The sequence below is a fragment of the Carassius gibelio genome, chromosome B20 (genome assembly GCF_023724105.1).
Source record: "Carassius gibelio isolate Cgi1373 ecotype wild population from Czech Republic chromosome B20, carGib1.2-hapl.c, whole genome shotgun sequence".
NCBI lineage: Eukaryota > Metazoa > Chordata > Actinopteri > Cypriniformes > Cyprinidae > Carassius > Carassius gibelio.
In genome coordinates this window covers 6,923,824-6,946,615 of record NC_068415.1, presented here as the reverse complement: position 1 = coordinate 6,946,615, position 22,792 = coordinate 6,923,824, and the positions used below count along the sequence as shown (strand labels likewise).

At 35.0% G+C, this 22,792-nt stretch overlaps 1 protein-coding gene across 1 annotated transcript in view; it reads right to left on the bottom strand.

Annotated features, from left to right (window-relative positions):
* rcan2 (regulator of calcineurin 2) overlaps positions 1–22,792 on the bottom strand; it is a 58,531-nt gene that overhangs the window by 33,217 nt on the left and 2,522 nt on the right. Inside the window, exon 2 of the mRNA XM_052587144.1 lies at positions 21,224–21,441. Coding sequence (XP_052443104.1) covers positions 21,224–21,439 — 216 coding nt within the window. The 5' untranslated portion in view covers positions 21,440–21,441. The remainder of the gene's footprint in view (positions 1–21,223; positions 21,442–22,792) is intronic.

The window sequence follows — 22,792 nt, the reverse complement described above, 5'->3', positions numbered from 1 at the left end:
GACTTTAGAACAGGTTTGAGCTGGTCTATGGCACAGTCTATTTTCAGCTCCTTAAAACACACCTCTTTTTTAGACCAGCACATCCATGGGCGCAAAAATGAGCGCAAATGCATTTGCTAATTAAACGACGAAACGCTGGACGGACAGAAACTAGCAAACACACTTGCACATAGGGCCCTGAGAGTGTAAGTCTGAAAATGAAAGTGCATGTCTGCAGCCAGACCCCCTTTTTTGGGGGGGGATAGTAGATTGATGACAGGAAAGCATTGAGTGAAGAGAGGGGTGCAGTATCGGCCAAGGACTTCAAGATGGTAATCATCTGTATGTCGACACACTAACCATTAGGATATTGGCGCCGACAAAAAGAGTTATTTTTGCTGGTTTATAGGCACTGAGTGGTTAAATACACACACTTTTATGTGTCAAAAAGTGTCTTTGCAGGAATCCTCATAAAACACAGTAATTTAGGTCATAAGTGAAAGCAAACAGACGAGAAAGAAATCATGCGTAACAATACATTGGATCTGGACAGCAGTCTAATATTTTTGCTGCCTATCATTTATGTTAATCAAACAACAAATAAAGATAAAATCTCTCACTGCTCTTGACTATATCACTTTTGTAATTTTATTAATAAGAATTTACACAGTGAAGATGCAGTGATTTATACATTTGCTTTATGCAATGTATGCATTTCTTTTTTATTTATTCTACATTTCCTTTTCCTATTGCTTGTAATTAGTTTCTTATTATTTAATCGCTTACTGTTAATGCAATAAAAACCTTATTTAAAGGAAAAATACTATATTGTTATATATATCGTTACTACGAAATAAAATTACTCATATGTGATATAAGATTTTGGTCACATCGCCCACCCCATGGCAATGTTTATGAGATTTATTCCATCCAAACACTGTTGAGGCTAGCTGACTTTCTATTTATCACTAGATAATAGTGATCAATGTATTGTATATTATACTAGATTTATATGTAATAAAATCCATGTCTTTATGCAGTTTATTGTTTTTAAACTAAACTAAATCAAGACTGGCTGCTTTACATTTGTTTAATAATTGAATTGAATAAACTGTAATCTTGCATGCTATTTCTCATGTGACATATGAATGTGCATTAATGATCAGTTTGTTATTATTATTATTATTCTTATTATTATTATTGTTGATGTAACAAGAGCAGAACGAATTTCAGTGTAACTTATTCATAGATTCTTCCTTGCATAATTTTTTTCACTTAACTGAGTGCAACAATTTGCATACATTATTTTTACAATACAACACAAATTTGTTCCGCCTATGTGTCAAAGAATGAATCCATTGTTACCAAATGTTGAAAAACATAAATAAATAATTTGATGTCAGCAAGCACAGTATGAAAACAGAATTTATTATTAACAATAGACTGAAAATAGATTTGATTTCTGTCATCACATCACTAAACATCCCATTCAGCCAAGTTCCTGTCAGCTATCCTTGTGGTCCCCATTGACACCAATGGAAACCGAATGCACTTGTTGCATTTGTACTGAAATGAGAAGGAAGATCTGGCAGTCTTGCACCGCCGAGTGTTTATTTGTCTGGGCCTGTGACCGAGAATTCAATCTCATCAGAGCCATTTTAACTGCATGGAGATAACTCATCACTTCAGCTTATTTGAAGAGAAAATGAGCATTGAGCACTGTCAAATAAACCAGCTCCAGTTCTGAGTCCCAGACTCCCTGGGAAAATAGAGTGATCTCCATGTCTCTCTCAAAGTTAAATATGGAACATTTGGAAGATTGTGATGTATGGAAAAAGAGCTGAATGGTGTGTATAGCAAATATAACCTCATATGCATCTAACCAAAGGCCGTCAAACAGAAGATGTAAGCTTTACCCAATAATTAGGCCAGGACAAAAACACCTCAACCTTAAAAGAGGTCAGAGGTTGGTGTGGCCCATTACTGGCAGTTGCTCAAGATCTTCATGCTGCATCATTATAAAGTAACAGCTGCGATCTGGGATCTGAACATGCTTTGTCTCCATACACAGATAGAGATTAGAAAAGCCTTCACTTCATTATCAGAAGATAATCCTCCACCCCTGAGCCCGGGCTCTCTGCCGTGTTATTGTTTGAAAAAGTTCTTCCATTTCATTCTAGTCGGCTGAGTTATATTTAGATACCTGTAATACCAGAGGACTTGGGCCGACAGGACTGGTATTAACAAGTCTGATTGATTGTGTTATCAGTGGATTAGAGGAGTATATTTTGATTTTCTGTGAAAGGTGAGATGCTCTAGGATAAGCATGGACTGACTAAGAATGTAAAGCCTAATAATTCACTTTTTTGAGAAAAAATTAAGTGGCATTAAATCGTGTGTTTGCACTGAAACAAAATAAAAACGTAATTTGTGTAGATTACTTTTTAACTGGATTGTCAGTGGTTAGTTAAAAAGATGCAAATAATGTGATTTTGATTGTTTTGTGCCACTTTTATTTGTGAAGTTTGCTATGTTGTATCACTTCATCTGCACATTTGATTTGTTTGACTACTAAACATTAATTTTTGTTTCCAGAAAAACCCACGAAGGACAAAACTGTACGCCACAGTGCTGTTAAAAACAAATGTTTTGTGGTGACTTAGAGTCTAGCTTGCAGACAACAGTTTATATATGTATAAATACACATCAATATAAATCCATTTATATAATCATGACATCAGAAGAGTATGTATATAATCACAAACAATTCTAAAAACATTAAACATTACTATAAAACAAAATTGTTACAAACAATATCTTCCATTACAACATATATAGTTATTTCTAGAGGAAAATGTTGTAAACTAAGAGTCAACTTTTTTTCACGTTGTATGCATTGCACATATTCCACTATTGGCAAATTTACAAAAGACATTTTCAGTTCCACTTGACTTGTTCAATTGCATTTGAAGCTGACAGCCTGATGTCTTTGGCTCGAGGGCTGCTCGAGCTGCTTAACCTAAGGAAAGAATGCATAAACCACCTGAGAAAGAACAACACACATGCTCAGAACTCTACCTATTTACTATATAATCCATAGAGAAAACACACGACAGCTCAGATCAGAACAAATATGTCGAAATGTGTGCGTATTTGCATGCACGACTGTTTGCTTGTCTTGAGAGCTTTCAAATGAATAAAGAGAGACTAAACTAAAGTGAGACGGGCTCCAATACACAAGGGTCACAAAGACTCTGATTTATAATTTGTCATCGTGTCCGTTCTTAAAACACAATTAACCTCTGCTGTCTGGGGCTGCTTGCCATGAATTTGCCAATTACTGAGAGGAAAGAGTCTCGTACAATGAGCGAGAAGAAGGGTTGCGTAATGTTGTCCTCTCTCCATCCTGTTACATGTGCACTCTCAGGGGCTATTGTGGTATATTGTAAATATGCAATTGAAGTAGAGACAAACAACACTTGTGAACGGGGAAAACAAGCTGAAAATTAACTTTTGGCCAGCAGAAAAGAGCATGAGAAAGATGTAGCTGTCTATTTCACCATTCAAATCACCATATAAGGCTGGCAAATTCAACTGAAATGAAGCTAACTTGTCACTTTTCTTTAAAAGGCTTCAAAAAAACGAATAAGACTGTTTCAGTAATTAAGTGAGTTAGTGAAAGTTATTAAGATAATTCAAACCCATAGCCGTTCACTCTGAGACATATTTTCTAGTCTTTTCTAAACGATTAATTAAAAAGGTCTGGCTAAAAAGATTCAAATTCACTTAAATGTCAACAGTTCAAGTGTATAACAGTTCATCGCAATAATGTTGACTGTAGTTTTTCTTTTTATCTACAGTATTTCTCTCTTATCACTTTTTTTAATTCAGACTACAAGCTTGCAAGTATAAAGCATAATTTCGTTTGCTATGGAATAGTTACAGTATTTTAATAAACGTCATTCAGACATTAATAGAACCAGATCTGAATGAGAACCAGTTCTCAATACCAAAAATATAAATTTTTTAGGTTAAATATTCATTTAAGAACTCAGTCAAGAGAAGTTTTGTTTAACAGGAGGAAGGCCTTGCCAGTGTAGTTAAGTGAAACATTACACGGGTGTCTAAATGTTCAACAATACAGAACTCTGCAAGCATATTTTCCCAAGGGAGTAAGAGACTAATCTGTACCGGCGCTGAACAACAGAGGTCCATGTTCACCTTACAGGAGAGTGATGTTTCTACTCGTCTGAGCCTTTACTGCATAAGGAAAGTTCAGAAGGGCAAGCTTTTATTTATCCATCAAATATTACTTGTTTCATCCTGTAGTGCCTCCGATAGGTCATGCTACCAGAGGGAAATAGCTTTATATCTTTGCTTGCAGACATATATTATTGTTTGGAAATCTATCCAAGAGAAGAACGTATAAGGAAAAATACATCCAAATAGAATTATAGTGTGAGCCATGCTCTTTGAAATGTGTTTCTTTATTCTAGCTGCTTTACATAGAGCCACCAGGTGTTTCTAATTTGAATAATTAGCTGCTGTTAAATGAACTGAGATGATGTTGCTTTCACACACCCTGATGAAGTCATGTAGCCACAACACGTAGATGTACCGCTCACCAAAAGAGTTTTAACGTATAAAGCCAGTGATGTAATAAAGGCTTTTTAACTTTTCACTACAGTTCGAGTGCCTTGGAGTTCTTGTCCTTAAATATATACTATCCCATAAAACCAAACAGCACCGAATATTCATACACCATGCAGCACTTCTTGATGCATTCAGTGCTTTGAAGACATATATTATTGTTTAGAAATCTATCCAAGAGAAGAACGTACAAGGAAAAATCCCTCCAAATAGAATGAACAACACAGAAAACTGGAAAAATGTCAATCTCATTTCAAACATGTCTGCCATCTAGTGCTGAAAGCATCTAATGTTGTATAACATTTTAATGCAAGAAAAGTGAGATTTTCAGTTGTTTGCTTTTTTTTCAGCATTTGACTTAATTGGATAACATTTGTGGAAAAAAAAATGCACCCAAACAGTAAATGTGTAGTTTCTGAGCTACATAAAAAAGAACCGGAAATATTACTGTTTTCAAGCAGGTTTCCCCCAAACACTCCTGCCTTTGGTTAGCCAAACAGATAGGTCCGCCCCAAACTCATGCCATTGGTTGTTTAAATGTTGAGGCATCTAATAATTATCACATGTGATCAAGTATTTACAGGATTATTTAATTAATGTAAAATACAAAAGAACACTGTTTATATGAAATATAATTTTTTTTATAAATGTCTTTACTGTCACTTTCCTATAATAATTTATAATTTCCCTATACTTTTTAATAATAGTGTAGCAATCATTTATATTTATATTTTTCAAATTGATTAATTGTAAGTTATTTTAGAAGGGGAAAATGCATGCCCCTTTTAAAAATCTAAAATACATTACTACATATCCAGCCTTCAATTATGTTTTTAGACAAAAAGTGAGCAAATTTTAACCTGTGAATACAGTTCTCTCTAGACACAGAGCCTTGTGTGGAATAATATCATGTTGCTTCAGAAACCCCTGTGCTCTGCTCTCCCTCTGCCTGACCCCCAGCACAGCACTCTCACTGCCAGCATATGGCACAGCGTCTGAAGCCCCCTGAGGCTCTCCTGTTCCTCAAACCCATCTCAATCTCTGCATGCCTTCTGAATGTGAGTGTGAATGTCAGGAATCAGAATGCCGGTGGACATTAGTGGCTGTTAGCTGAAAGAGCAACACCTGCAGCAGATCTAAGATCAGTTAACGCTTTAGGCAAACCAAGAAGCAGCTGTGTTTCAATGAGAGCGCCAGGGTGTAGGTCACACAAAGTGCAGTTTGGAAGGAAATAGTGCAATTGTCCTTGTTTTAAAAAAAACAAATACAATTTAATTTTAAAAAAGTATGTTCTTTAAGCAAAATGAGTGATATCTATGCTCAGTCTGCCCTATATACTATAGTACAATGTGTATTATTAGACATAGTACATTTTTTTATACTGCATGGTACATATATGTCAGTGCTGTCAGGTGGACTAAACTGATAATTCATCATGCAGCTCTAAAAGTTTCAAAATATCAACATTTGAAGAATATATTGTGAACATTTAACATTTGCAGCCACAGAGAAACAGCTTTTATCTAAACCACAAAAGACTAGTAATTATATTCACAAGAGATGACAACAGAAGAATAAAATTGCTAAGCATTTTTTCAGTGAATGTCCATGAACTTTAAAAAGAGCTGTCACATCTTGAATAGTGCCCTATTCAAACCTCAAAACTGCTTCTCATTTATAAAGAAAACACAAACCAGATACTGAAGTGTCTGTCAGTAAGAGTCAAAGTTGAAATATGATGACCTTTTATTATGAATTTAAAGCCAAGATAACAGCAATACTGTGTTCTTGTGGGCTAAAATGCTACATATTCTATTGTTACTTCCATATATTACATACTCCTGTATCTTTTTTACATTATTGTATTTAAGTTAACTTTTCTTATTTCAAGTTTCTGTTGTTTCTGCTTCAGATTTAAAAAACTAAATGATGTACAGTATATAAAATAGATAAAATAAATATATAATATATAATATAAGTCAAATTTAAATCATTTATATGTTACTCAATAGTATTTTTTGTTATCTTTATATGTAGACAACAGTATGGTATGTCTTCAGTAAATGTGTGTGTGTGTGTGTGTGTGTGTCAAACAAGCAGACGTTCAGGACCTCGGAGAGCTCCCTGAGGCAGGTGTGACCACTGACTCCCCCTGGCACACACACACACACACACACACACACACACACACACCTCCTGAGTAGAGGTGATTATGGCACACACAGCAGCCCTGGGCAACCGGGACACACTCTGGATATTTCCATCAACTTTCCACTCCAAAGCAACAAGGCAGGAAAAAACCAGCCCACATTTTCCCCTGCCAACACACACACACACACACACACATTCACTTTCAGATAACTACTCTCCCTGACCTGTCCTTATCTCTCACATACATATATGCATACACAGTTACTGCTGGTAAACAACATAAATATCAATTTCAGTTCAAACACCTTATTTACAATGCAGAACAACTGTCATATAAGCCAAACATCATCCTGCAACAGGGCATTTAAGAGTTTTGTTTCACATTTCAAGCCTTAAGCTTTCTCTTTCTCTGAGAGCCTTAAGCTTTTCTCTTTCCCTGAGAGATTTTATCCAGGAATCTCCCAACTTTTACCACATGGCAATCTGCACCGCCAACTGACCACAGAAATACATTATCAACAGATAATTCATCCTATGCGCAAAAGCAAAAAATAATCTGTGTATGACCAGGCAACTATTGAAGAAGTGCAAAGGTTTAATGTTGGTTTAAAACTGTGGTGTATTGGTTAATAACATGCTATGCAGCTTCTATGATTTCAGTTTTAGTTAGAGCAGTTTTTCTACTTCAGCATACTTAAACATACATATTTCATTTAGTTACCAATATTTCTAATTTCCATTAAATTTTATACATAACATTTTATATTATATCTGCTTTATTACCATTGGCAAGGTGCTGATGGTTCCTAAGGCGTTGCAAGGTGGTTTATAGGGCATTTTGGGTGGCTGTCAGGGTATTACTTTGCGGTTGCAAAGGTGTTTTCAAAGGAAAAAAGAAAAGGTTGCTGCAATGCTGTATCCTGGCCCTGGAAGCTGAATAATGATATTCACATTTGCCCTTGGCACTAGAAAAATATCTCACTGAGGCTTTAGCTGGCTATTTGCATCAAATTTACAAGGTGGAATAAGAATGACACCTTGGCAAAAATTCACTGGTGATTTGCTAGAATATGTGATGGAAATGATACAGTCTTGTTCAGTAGCGATCCTCCCTGGGCATTTCAAGACTTAAAGCAACTGACAACAGCAAAGCTGAGATCCAGAGATCTGACAAGCAAACTAGACAATAGTGTCCAGCAGCAGCAACACTACAACACAGATAACAGCTGAACATAAACAACTGCTGGATCAACTGCACCGATCTGACACTAAAAAGGGAAAAATGTAACTGTTTATTATAAATATCTTCACAAACAATTAATTGCGCAGATACATCAGCGGAATTAAAATATTATTTCTTAAATTGATTAATTTATCATTGGGCAAAGAAACGGGTTGGATTTCATTTAATCTCTTTCCTGCAAACACTAAACACCATGTCTTAACTAAAGACAAGCTTCTAATCTGCTCGCATTAATAGGCTTTGTTTGATGACATTTCCACACTGTTTTACTCTTCATTGATCTGATAGTCTGCTGAGAGCAGCAGATAAATAAATTCCACATCTCTCTGACAGGTGAATAAAGAAAATGTCAGCTACTTCAACAAGGCCAGATTAGGCTACACCTAATATTACATTCCTCAAAGTGGCCTTTTTCTCATTATGCAATGACAAAAGCAACAGAGAAACGCGATTAAAGCAAATAAGTCATTAAGCGATGTGTAATTAAGTGTCAGATTGGAAATGCTGAGCTAACGCAAGGCTGGATGAATGAGAAAACCACTGATTAAAAAACAAACTTGCGTCGTTTGTTTATTCTTATTCCTGACTAAGAGCTTACATTACAAAAGTCTTTATAGAAATCTAAATATTATTTAGAAAAATGGCATGAACAATGTGGCACAGGTCCCAGACAAAAGAAAAACAAATTCATTTTCACCTCTGGCTCACCGAGACAGTTGTGTAAACAACAGTTGATCAATAGGAACTCTGGGAAATATACAGTTCCCAAAAGAATGGCATGAGCTCTGGATTTTATTCAAATATTAATAAAAGGTGCTCCAAACAGCCAAAGGAACTTGGGTTTTGATATTATATATTGAGGCATCAATATCACAGTGTGATGTTGCTTTTATCAGTTCAGTAAACAAGAAGGGAATATAAATTAACTTATGTTTAAGACACAATACTGACATTCTAATAGCCAAAACTTAATTACAAAACACAGTTTAGTTGGTGTTAATTATTCAATCTCTAATATGAGCTGACTTTATGATTCCTGTATGAATCAGTGTTTTTAATCAGTTGACTAAATGAGACACTCATAAAAGTAGTCACGCTATTACTAAATCAAACTTTGTTTCTGAATGCTTCGGAATAAAAAAAAAATACTTTTTTGTCACCAACTGGTGAATGATGTGACCTGCACAAAAAATAAACGCATTATTTGTGAATTGCTACTGAATGAACTATTAAAGTGTGAAGGTGGTATACATTTTTAGTTCATTTTAAAATATAAAAATCAAAATGCAAAAAATCTAAAGAGAAATCTGTAGTGTTACAATAACATGAAACTTTTATTTTGTATGCTATTAATTGTTTAACAGATACACAGTACAGACCAAAAGTTTGGACACACCTTCTCATTCAAAGAGTTTTCTTTATTTTCATGACTATGAAAATTGTAGAGTCACACTGAAGGCATCAAAACTATGAATTAACACATGTGGAATTATATATGGAATTATATACATAACAAAAAAAGTGTAAAACAATTGAAAATATGTCATATTCTAGTTTCTTCAAAGTAGCCACATTTTGCTTCGATTCCTGCTTTGCACACTCTTGACATTCTCTTGATGAGCTTCAAGAGGTAGTCACCTGAAATGGTCTTCCAACAGTCTTGAAGGAGTTCCCCGAGAGATGCTTAGCACTTGTTGGCCCTTTTGCCTTCTGTCTGCGGTCCAGCTCACCCCTAAACCATCTGGATTGGGTTCAGGTCCGGTGACTGTGGTGGCGATGTCATCTGGCGCAGCACCCCATCACTCTCCTTCTTGGTCAAAAAGCCCTTGATGCCTTCAGTGTGACTCTACAATTTTCATAGTAATGAAAATAAAGAAAACTCTTTGAATGAGAAGGTGTGTCCAAACTTTTGGTCTGTACTGTATATATATAATATATGTGTATTACTGTGTACACACAAGTAACATGACTCAAATTAACATTACAGCAGTGTTAAATCTGTGCCTGTTATATCTCATTAAAAAAAAGACTCTGTAATATGATAAAAATCATTACTGTGGTATTTCTTGGAATCAATTTTACAAACTGGAGCAAAACCCTTGTTTTGTAAATGGTCATGTGACAGGGTGGACTGCTTTTAGATCAGTCCCTGCTTACAGAGTAATAGTTCAGTGATCAGACCACATGGATGCTTTGCTACTACTGTATTTTATTCTTCACCCAAAATTCTGTCATTATTTATTCACCCTCACAGAATTTGAACTTAGGGTTGAACTGTTTTTAACTATCAAAAATCATTTCACCCTTAAGACAGTATAGCCAAGAACAGCAAGTCCTTTGGTATGCAACTATATGTGCCATTAATTTGCTATAAATATATCTGTTAACATTAACTGCGTATAAATTTAGCCTATATCTTAAAAGAGAATTCTTGGAACGAATGGGTCCTGTCCCAGTTCTACAGTCATTATTCACAGCACACACTTTGATAATGTGTGTGAAAATCGTCAGGGTTGGAAGTCACAATGGCACTAATCTCTGCGCAGGATTCTTAAAAAGAGCCTTGCTGTGAGTAATGTGGATTGAGTGAGCTATTTCAAGCGCTCGGTGCAGTAAAACCTCACCCTGACTCACCGTGCATACTTTAGGAGGATATTAATATTTTACCAGCATTATAGCTTGCAAAAAATGTCCTCAGATCTTCCCTCTATAGCGTCTCACAGTAATACACTTTAACACTTCACAACGATGAGGAAACATCCAAGCAATAGTTCACATTTTTTAATGGGGCTCTTGGTTCACTTAAAATTTTGTCAAGGTTACTTGCAAGGTAATTGTATACTGTAACTAAAACTAAAACTAAGACGAAACTACTGATTTAAATTAGGCTATATAATATAATTAGTGCAAAGTAAATAGACATGACCTTTTAGTATTAAACAGGCTGTTTACTTTTCTGCTTTACCTTTATTGAAGGCAAACAACCATAGACTGTTGGCTGCATGTCCTCTGCATATTGAAATGGAGCAGGCCATGTTGCAGAAAGAATTTTTGATATTGTAATACTTGTGATGGCATATTATTTACTAGGTCACAGTTTGGGGTGAAATCAATTTTTTTTTGTCCGAGATGAAACGGAGCTGCTTGTGTCCCAGCAAATAGATAGCCTAATTCTGATACATGCATGACTATCCATTATGACATGTAGCCATTTATAAATAAATAAATATATATATATATATATATATATATAAATAAATATATATATATATATATATATATATATATATATATATATATATATATATATATATATATATATATATTTAATTAGCCTACAAAAAATTATTATGCGTTGCAATCCTTTAATTTTTAATATTTGGCATGTATGTGTGCAGCTGTGCATCCCTGTGTTTAATAAGCAGCGTGTACACATGTTGGGGACCCGCCTATACTTAACATGCTCTTTAAATAACAAAGAAAAAACATTGCGCCAGACTTTAAACCAGGTTTGAGTTGGTCTTTGGCACAGTCTATTTTCAGCTCCTTAAAATAGCAATGCGCCAGCAATACGCCTGTACACACCTCTTTTTTAGACCAGCACGCCCATGGGCGCAAAAATGGGTGCAAATGCATTTGCTAATTAAACAAAGTGACGCTGGACGGGAAAATACAAACAGCGCCGGACTGAAACTAGCAAACACATTTGCGCTGCACCTTGCATCGCATTGCACCGGGTGTATTATAAGGCCCTAAATATATCAGTAAGGCTTTAAAATTATAATAATACTTATTAATCCTAAAGTATTGTTATTGTACTATTTCACTGTAAAATAAAAATATGTTTATATATATATATATATATATATATATATATATATATATATATATAACATATTTCTACAATTATTTATAAAAATATTAATAATAATTTGTTTGATATTTTAACTGTAAAATTATAATACTAATTATAATAAGTAATAATAATATAAAACACTAATATCTATTTATATCCTAATTTCTTACATCTTTAAATGTTAAAATATCTAACTTATATTATGATGGAAAACTGCAGGGTTTTTTTTCAAGGTGAGTTTTCATAAATGGCTTTTGTTTTACATCAGAATGTTTCTACATACAGTACAATAATACACTACATTGCAAAATGGTCCATGATATGTTTTAAAGCATGGATGTTGCATGTCCTGTACAGTATTTAAATATTAGTTACTGATCTCTAAGGATGAGACTGAGATGGCACCAATGTTCTTTAGTCTATTAGATCACTTTTATATTCATTGTGTTGCTAATCCATGTAGCAGCTGCATCCTAATAGACACTCTCTAACCTTTGATTACAATAAATCAGAGCCCAGAGCTTTTTGGCTATCTTTCCAACAGGGTTTGATTTGCGGTCTTGAACAGAGTGTGACGTCATTGCCCCTGCTTACAAAGGTTCAATGGTAGGCAGCTGTGGCATGTAACACATGCTGTAAAAAATACAATACACATATATGAAACGGACCACAATTAAATAGCCGATGAAAACAAATAGCTGTGACACTGGCTATGTTCAGAACAGTTTACCACCATAATCATACTATTTATTCAGCATGCAGTACAATGAACATTTGTTACTCTTTCATTTTTTTTTTTACTAAATGTGTACTCCTACAAATACAATTTGTAAAAAAATGTAGGACAGTTTTTTTTTTTTTTTTATAAATTAATATTTTATTCAACTAAAATGCATTCAGTTTTTTAAAATAATATATATATATATATATATATATATATATATATATATATATATATATATATATATATATATATATATATATATATATATAATTCAAATAAATGCAGCTTTGGTAAGCATAAAATATTTATTTTTTTAAACATTAACCCCAACCCCAACCCCAACCTTTTAAACAACATTGCATAACAAATTTACAGTCTATCACACACAAATATTGTTTAAAATACGGTATTTTCCGGACTATAAGTCACACTTTTTTTTCATAGTTTGGCTGGTCCTGCGACTTATAGTCAGGTGCGACTTATTTATCAAAATTAATTTGGCATGAACCGAGAGAAATGAACCAAGAGAAATGAACCAAGAGAAAACATTACCGTCTCCAGCCGCGAGAGGGCGCTCTATGCTGCTCAGTGCTCCTGTAGTCTACACTGAAGACATAGAGCGCCCTCTCGCGGCTGGAGACGGTAATGTTTTCTCTTGGTTCTTGGTTCTAAATAAATGCGACTTATAGTCCAGTGCGACTTATATGTTTTTTTCCTCATCATGACGTATTTTTGGACTGATGCGACTTATACTCAGGTGCGACTTATAGTCCGAAAAATATAGTACTAAAAAGTTTACGTATTCCAAAGTCATAGTATTGTCATGAACTGTCACTAGTGTGTCATTAATGTGTTGACACTAAGAAATTCTTAGAGATGAGGTATGATCATTATGTAATGGGGCTGATCAGGAGAATGCGGTGACATAAGCATGCATAGTGAGTGGGAGGTTTTAAACCCTGTGGTAAAAACATTGAGTGCAGCAGTGGGAACAGGTACAGCGGAGAGGTCATGCACACGTCACGCACAGTTCCACAAGGGTGAGCGACAATAATTGCTAATAGATCCCCATTCAAGTATTTAACCTTGACAGTCTGCAAAACAAGAGCCATAGCATCACGTATCAGCGCTAGCCAGCACAATGAAAGGGTGACACTGAAATGTTAATGGCTCACTTGAGGATAGCATTAGTCTGTTTGGATTTTTTTCTGCGTCCCTGCACTTTATAAACGTCATTCAAGAGGGCAGACGTCTGATATTTCTGCAGTGTTACATTACTGGGCTACAGTTTCAACTGTTCTGTGAACTTTAGCCTTGCAAGCAGGAGGTTGGGTTGGTAGTCAAGCACACACACACTGAAACAGCTATAGTGCTTCGACCTGAGGAAATGAATTCATGCAGAACAAAAGGCCATACTTGCAACTCCACTCAAAACTGATATGACCATATAAAGCAGAACTCATGACCGGCGAGCTAGATTACATAACCCCAATGAAACCAGAGCTCCTCTAAACTCTTCTAGATTCCTCTGTCTTTTGTCAAGGGTCCTTAGTGACATCATACAGGAAACTGTATAGTGAGGACTTATTTTTTGTGCATATTCCACAGGTGATAGTGTACATTTTAGCTCTGTTTTTTTGTTTTAGTGTAATGTCTTTGATCACCAGTAGGATGTTGTGATGCTGCCTACCCTAAGCTGGATCATTCGCTATCCAGAACTCAAAGTCCAATTGAATTCCTGAATTTGAATTAAGGTAACAAACAGAACACCATTTTGACAATCATTTGAAATACCATTTGGTGTTTAAAACTTTCTAGTTGAATACATTTTATAATAATACAATTTTATAATTTTTCTTTTTTTTTTGTTTAAAAAATTAAATTGAAAGCATTGTATAAAAATTGTATCAGTTAATTTTAAATAAACATTCAGAGTCAAGATTAGGGATAGTTTTTATGGTGAGTTTATTGTAGCTGAAGTTTGTACTGCTGGTTTTAATATTTATTTGACATCATTAATTTTTATAATAATGTTATTAATTATATGTTTTCCATTTGCTGTTTGATTCTTTTTATTTCACTTGTTTATAAATGTGCTTTATAAATAAATATTGATTGATTGAAATTATAATGATTAGTAATAATTGTAATAAATAAATTAACAAGGGAAAGTTCACCCAAAAATGAAAACTCTCATCATTTACTCACCCTCGTGTTGTTTCACTCTCATTTCACTCTCACTTTGATTAACCTTCAAAAACACAAATTTAGATATTTTTATGAAAGCTGAAAGATTTATGTCCCTCCATGTCCACAACTGGAAAGTGCAAAACATATCCAAGTCTTATGAAGAGATACAATCAATTTATACGATTAACAGATTTAAGTAATTTGAGTAAATAATGAAAGAATGAGGGAACTACCCTTTTAATTTAATTAATTTAATTTAAATAAATACATAAATGCATTTCAATTCAGGCCCAAGATTTATTTTTAGCCATAAGGATATGATGAGTTGTCAACTATATACAGAGTGGAGAGCACAGTGAGTTTTAATTGCAATTATTAATGCAGATTTTTTATATTAGATTTTTTTTTCTTTTTTTACAAATAATAATAAATTAAACTCATATCAAATGTGGTTTTAGTTGTAACTGCAAAGGCTGTGACTCAAACCTTTATCACACACCTTTTGTAATTCGAACACTGCACGCACTGCAAACACCATATCTTAAGAATAAAATCTCACTTTGTCTCTTTGCAAGCTGAACATCACTCCCCTGTCGCAGGGAACACATCTCCATGTTTGCCATGCTAAAAACTCAAGTGGCAGCTCATAAGTAAGACACTATGTGAATCATGTCTAGGTTTGCGTATGTGACATTTCCAAAGTGGAGATCAATTCTATTGATGCAGGGTGAGCTCAAGGGAGAGACGCAGAGAAGTCTATGATGGATAGTCATGACGTACCGCCGGCTGACGTGGGTAATTCTGTCAGTAAATGCCACTGCAATAGCAATATGAAAAATCATACAACAGCTCCTTGTATGTAGTACACAATGGGAAGAAAATGCCAATAAAATAAAAGGGACAGTTAAAGGGATATTTCACCCAAAAATGTGTTTACTTATCCTTGTCATGACAAAAATACAAAAGAAGGTATTTGGTATGTGTATGAATGTTGGTAACCAAAATGTTTTGGTTCCGATTGACTTCCATTTAAAAAAAAAAAAAAGTTCACCCAAAATGAACATTTTCATAATGTATTCGCCCTCATGTCATGACAAAGTGATAAAAGAATATATTGTAAAAATTAGTTTTGTTACCCATTAAGTTCCATTTAACAATGGAAATCAATGGTTGCTGAGTCTGTTTGGTAGTTGTTCACCCAAAAACCAACAGTTTTGGTTCCCATTGACTTCCATTGCCTGTTTGGTTCTGTTGTACAAAGTCGATAAGAACTGAACATTTTTGATTACCAACAATCTTCAAAATATCGTCTTTTATATTCTGCAGAAGAGAAGTCATACAGGTTAGCGATGGGAGGAGGTTGAGTATATGATGACAGAATCATTTTTGGGTGAACTGTCTCTTTAACTTGACAAGGAAATAGCTTAAAGCTTGAAAATTTGGCTGTCAAAACAAAATAATTAGAAAGGAAGACAGTTGGTTTTAGCCTTGACATTAGAGATGTGCCACATAATTCACATTGCATCAGCTCTCTTCGTGGGCTCCAGACTGTCTAATTTTGTAAAATCTGTAGGATTGCTTTCCTATTGTTAGGGAGCTAATAATGCCATACAGTATGTCTTTAAATAGACCCCATGCATCACCTGGGCCTTTCATGGGGTTAATATAATCACAGACTCCTAAATTGATTCGGTGGCTCAGATGCACAAGCAGCGCCTCTTCCAGAGGTGCCAAACACAATCAAGCATTTTGACAGCGCTGTGAAACCCGCCTGAAGACGACGGCACGGTGCCGATGTTCCTTTGAAACAATTTGACCTCCATTGATCAATCAGCAAAGTGAGGGCAGTCGACAGCGGTCCGCGTCCAGGGGAGAGGGGAGTGCGGGAGAAACAAGAATAGCAACAGTCTATTCTGTCTCGCTGTCATCTGTCATTAAGCTTCATGAATCTAGAGCATTCCATTGCTCTCCGGATGTTTGCCAAATCCAATCAGGGATGCTGAATACTTTGCACTGAAGGGATTGCAGGGTCACAGGGGGCTATGGCCAAGCCAACAGCCAGCTAGGGGGGAGAATGTTTAAAACGCAATCATCTCCTACACATGAGTGAAATATAAGGTTAGAAATATAATAATTCCTGCTAAGATTATGCAGATGACATTATGGCATTAACTATAATACCATCCGTGCTTTTTTTTTATCAAGCTCTTGTGGTTTCAGGAGCTTAGTTTTACATAATTTTCCAACCTCTATCTGATTCCTAGTTTGCCATTTATATATCAGTAAGTGAATCGTTTAGAGTTCAAATGACTTCCTAAATGAAACACAACTCATTTATTGGTTGTATCTGATTCTAAATGAACCGGGAACTGTTAATGTGATGTGTACTTTTGTATAAACTGAAGTATGCTTGGGAGAGTTTATTTAACTAGTTGTTCATATGGAATCATTGCTTTTTTTAAATCAAATACTTATAGTCCAGTTTTCCACTTTGTAAGTATAAACAATATATAAATCAAATTAAAGTGCCATTTAGGTTATAGCGACTGACTATACTTTAGCATTTCCAGCTTTTGTGGCTTTCAATAGGAGACAGATTTATTAAACAGCAATCAGTTGAGTAACCATCAGACAGCTTCTCCATCCCACGACCATGTGCTCTGTAATCAATTCAAGAGGAAGGAGAGAAGATCTTTATCAAGAGTAAACAGTTCAGCAAAAAGCCATTAATGCAAGTTGGACAGTACAGGAGATGCAATCATGCTCTGTTAATCGGTTAATATTTCATGGTATTTGTAAGGGAAATAGTCAAACATTTAGAGCAGTATTATCAGCGTAATTAGCTGCCTAATTAAGCATATGTTCCCTCTTTTATGATAGGGTTTTGTTCTGTAATAGACACTGGGATTCAGCTTTCAGTTGATGTTCACGAAGCAATCTATTATTCTTTGAATTTCTGCTATTTGGCTAAATTGCTGATGACAGCTTTGCTCAAACTCAAAAATACTACATCGTATGACTTGCAGCAAAATTTTCATGGACTGCCATGATACTATTTGCCCAATTTTATTAATAAATGCTAGAATAGTAAAAAAAAAAAAAAAAAAAAAAAAAAAAAAAAAAAAAAAATATATATATATATATATATATATATATATATATATATATATATATATATATATATATATATATATATATATATATATATATATATATATAAAGAGAAATTATGATGGTGCAGAAAATATACATAATATTTAATCAATTGTAATACATTCAATAGTTGATGTTTCATTTTTCAAAGATTCTTTCTGCAAGTTGCATCAGTACACCAGTAGATGGTGCATCTACCAACCAAGGAAAGGTGAAAAAGATCAACCCAGTAACTTTTTTTGGTAAGCCTTTTTCTGCAAGCATCTGAAAAAACAAGCGAGTCCGATTTCGTTCCCCTAGTGATGTTGCAAAGGGTTCTCATTAAATATTACCGCCCCTTAATCTGTAAGCTTCCACCATGGCTCTGTCATTTTGATTTCGCTAGTGACAAGGTTGTACCAGCTCTAATGCCATGGCAAAAGTTTGAGCAAAACATGCTAACTGTTTTGCCTTTGGGTGCACAGACCGGCACAGAACACTGTTTAGAGTCCCAGCAGAGGAGACAAGACAGCAGTGGATTTATTGATTATTTACTGTATATTGCTGCTGCCACACAGATCTAAAATAAACATGCAATTTATTTCCCAGCTGTTTACCTTCACAGACATAACCGACTGTTTTTGTGACTTGAGTGTTTTTAACATAAACTTGTGTGTGAATAAGAACTTAGTTTAGTACTCACATGCTGTGACAGCCACTTTCTGTCTGTGTGCTTCTGATGTGTGCACTCAACGTATATCAGAAGTTTAAACTAATATGGTTTAAAACTCATGATTTCAACATGATGAACAGAACCAAAACAGATGTGTTTAGCAGGTAGCAGCTGTAATAGTGCAGCTCTAATCTGGAAAAGGGGGCGGGGAGCAGTACCTCATTTGCATTTAAAGAGACAGACCCGAAAAACAGTGTGTTTCTGCTTCCATTCAAAATTATTTAATTAAATTATCTGTGGGGTATTTTATGCTAAAACTTCACAGAGACATTCTGGGAACACCAGATACTTATTTTACATGTTGTAAAAAGGGGCATAATATGTCTCCTTTAATTCATTCAGGAACGATACAAGGGAGTCATTGAATCATTAATTCAGCCAATTCGTAATGAAACACTAATGTATTCAGAAATTGTATTATTGTGTACTGCTGGGTGACACGCAAATGATTCTGCAGTGTTTTAGTTTGTTTAACTGTTTTGATACTTTATTCATTTTTTTAATTAGGAACAGGACTGGTACATTGTAAAAAAAAGTGTTATAAAAATAGTGTTAACCTAACTTTTAGCAAAAGCACTGAAGCCACACAACCTTGCCCCAAAGCAAGCTAACAGTGTGGTACAACTAAGTCCCTCATTATGGATCACTAAATCCACCTTTAAAACAATAACTTTCAACACTGTTACTTGTTACGTAAGGAAATTAACAACATGAGTCATGCCAAGTCAGGTTTAAGTTAATTCGAAGCAAGAGGATACTTTTCAAGAATCAGTGTGTGTGCTGTTCGTTCGCATTAGTGGAGTCGTTCATGAGTAAAAGACTGAACACTTGTTCTGTTTCATGAGGAACGCTTCTGGAGCCTGTGACTCAATGGAGCGAGTCATGGACCACCTTTTACACAGCCCTTCTATCAGATGATCTAGTCTTTCTGAGAGTAGCTGTCAGGACGGATCAGTGTAGGAACTGTGTATGTGCCTGTGTGTTCTGATTTATTTTTCTATGTGTGTGTGATGCAGTCCAGCGCAGGTCAGAGGGGCAGACAAACTGTCCTGGCAGAGCTCAGCATATCACATGATCGGTGAACTAGTCGAAGAAGGTCTGGGCAAAATTTTCAGCTGGAGGTCAAATATGCAGTAAATTATGCGTTCCTGTTCCTAGTGATATAACATTCAGGAGATAGGCTTAAAGTCAGCATGTAATGCAAATGTATCTATTTTCTAAATGCATTCTATTCTACAATGCATTCAAGCATATGTTTTGACCTTAAAATGTCGCAACTCGATCTTCTGTTAAAAATACCGACTTCTCTCTGGTGATGCATGCCAGCCAATCATTTAGTATGCATAAACTCCGCCCCTTTCCTTTAAATCGACTTTATGATCAATAACTGATCAATAGAACCAAGTCCCAAAACAATTTTTTCTTTTCAACAATCTGTTTATTGAATGTACATCATGACATGGGAGAAATGATCTGTCACTACGTTATGTTGCCACTTTAAAAACTAAATGCTTTATGATAAATCTTTAAAGGAGTTCACCAAAAAAGGAAAAAACATGTTAGTCATAAAATAACCTTGAAAGGCAACAACAAAATATACCTCACAAACGGTATAGACTACTTTGGAAATTGTAATATTTTTGGTCCATTCTCATTTATTTTTATTGCATGGAAAGTGTAGCATTAGAATTCTACCTAATATTTCAATTTGCTTTACAAAAGAAAATCTTAATGGTTTGGAACGATTAAATAATGACATTTGATTCACATTTTCCCCATGTTTTATCATTAAGGGGCAAAAGCAACTCGTAATAACTTTTTTTAACAGCTTCTCATTACATTATATTATCAGTCATGCAGCCCTGTGGTTCTCTTAGAAATTAAGATGCTGAACTGAACCAATGGGAATAAATACAATATTTCAGAGGTTTCACCTGCATGTTGTCAATACTCAATATGTTGCCATAGGTCATCATATGGAAATAAAACCAATGACAAAACTCCAAACAGGCTTTTACATGAGGAGGTGAAAGATACTCCCTTGCCTCTAGGTCTAAACTCACTCCTTAGAGTGTTTGCAAATGAAGAAAAGCAGAGTCGACGAGAGCCCACAGGCTGAATTTCACACCTGAAGTGGCCTACATGGATAATTAGGTTGGAGAGGCCTAATTCACAATCATGTAATGCAGACAGGTCAAGAGAATTGCTTTTCCACTGGAGCATTCTAGCGTACCTACCAATCAAACTGCTTTTGTTCCTACTGTGATGATGTTTTTGCTGTGATAAAAATAATCAAAAACACTCTTAAGGGGAATATATTTATTTTATAGTTCTTCTCCTTTCCTTTCTTGCTTTTTGACTCTTGAACTCAACCAATAATGTGAATTTGTAAGCTGACTGGCAGAAAGAGTGGTTGAAATGTTTTATAATTGTTTTATAATCATTTCGCCACTCCATTTGGTGGTGCCACTAGTGAACTTCCAATAAACTTTTTTTTTAAAGTGCTTTTTAAATGAAGTGCCGTTGAGATATGACATATATGTGAGTAATTTAAATGAACCTTACCTTGCCCTCATGGTCTTCAAATACTGACTGGTCCACGTTGCAGGCAAAGAGGGATGTAGGGAGATCATTGAAGTCGGTGATTTGTTGGAAACTGTATCCCAGTGAGGACTCTCCCATGGTGGATTGCAGGACTACCAGTTCTTCCCCTCCTAAGAGGTAAACCCGCTGGAGGAATGGAGTGCTTCTCATGTTGGCAAATAAATGCTCTCCCTTCATGGCTGTAAGTGGTACACAACAACAAAAGTGGAGATGTTTTCTGATATCAGCAATTGCTTTCAGGCTACATTCTACACTTTTGGAGTTCAAATTATAACCATATTTGTTTGTCGAGCTCTAAATATGGCAAAAATCTTTATTTCCATATAGTTTTCCGTACTATATTTTAAGTTTTATGAAAACCCAAGAGATCTTCAGACCAGTATACTGGAAGCCATTATTGACTGATAATCATACGAACAACGGGGTGAAAAATAGCCAAATTAAATTTTTTGGGTGAACAGTTCCTGAACAGCATTTAAAGGGATAGTTCACCGAAACACATAAGACTTTGGGTAATCTTTTAAAGTTATCTGTAATGAACCCTAAGAGTTTTCTTTGGCTCCATTGAAATCCAGGTAACCAAAACTTATCCGAAAAAGCTATAAAGACACCATTAAACTCTGCTTTAGTTCAATTCATGTGAAGAGATACAATTGCTTTATATGATAAAAAGATATAAAAGGATAGTTCATCAAAAAAGCAAATTCTGTTATTAATTACTCACCCTCATGTTGTTTCAAACCCATTAGACCTTAATTTTTAGAACACAAATTATTCTTTATGAAATCCGAGAGCTTTCTGACCCTACATAGACAGCAGCGGAAAAGTAGTAAGAGCCTTGTTACTTCGCAAAGAAAACAAAAATAACGACTTCATTTAACATTTTCTTCTCTTCCGTGTCAGTCTTTGACACACGTTCACTAGAGTACCACAACGCATGAAAGAGCATTCCTCTTCTTGCAAACAAGTTGCAGTGCATCTGGATTCTACGTCACAATGCCGGCTTGTTGAATTGTACAATAAAGATGTTAATTTTGTTTACTTGTTTGGAACTTCATGAAGGTGAGTAATCAATGACAGAATTTTCATTTCAAATTTGGCTTTTCACGTCATACACCCAGACAGCATGGGAACCAGCTACATTGAAAATAATTCCACTTCACTATAAGGATAATGGATATCATTCACCAGATCTTCTTTGGAGTTATAGGCAGCAACAGATGAAAACAGAAAGACTTTTTTATTTTCAAAAGCGTTTGGCTGATGAGATATTTTATGATTTTATAAATTTTCTGTTTTTTTGTTGTATGTTATCCACTGTTTTTAATGACCTAATGGAAAGCACATTGGTCGACGGAAATTGTTATTAATTGTGCTATATAAATAAATTGTCATTTTCAGCAGTAAACAAATACAGTCAATATATAATAGTGTAAGTATACTCTTAGTAGATGTGTGTTTGTGTGTATGTGTACAAGGTCGGAGCAAGAACTGTTTGGAGCATTTTCACTGTACACAGCGAAAGCTCAT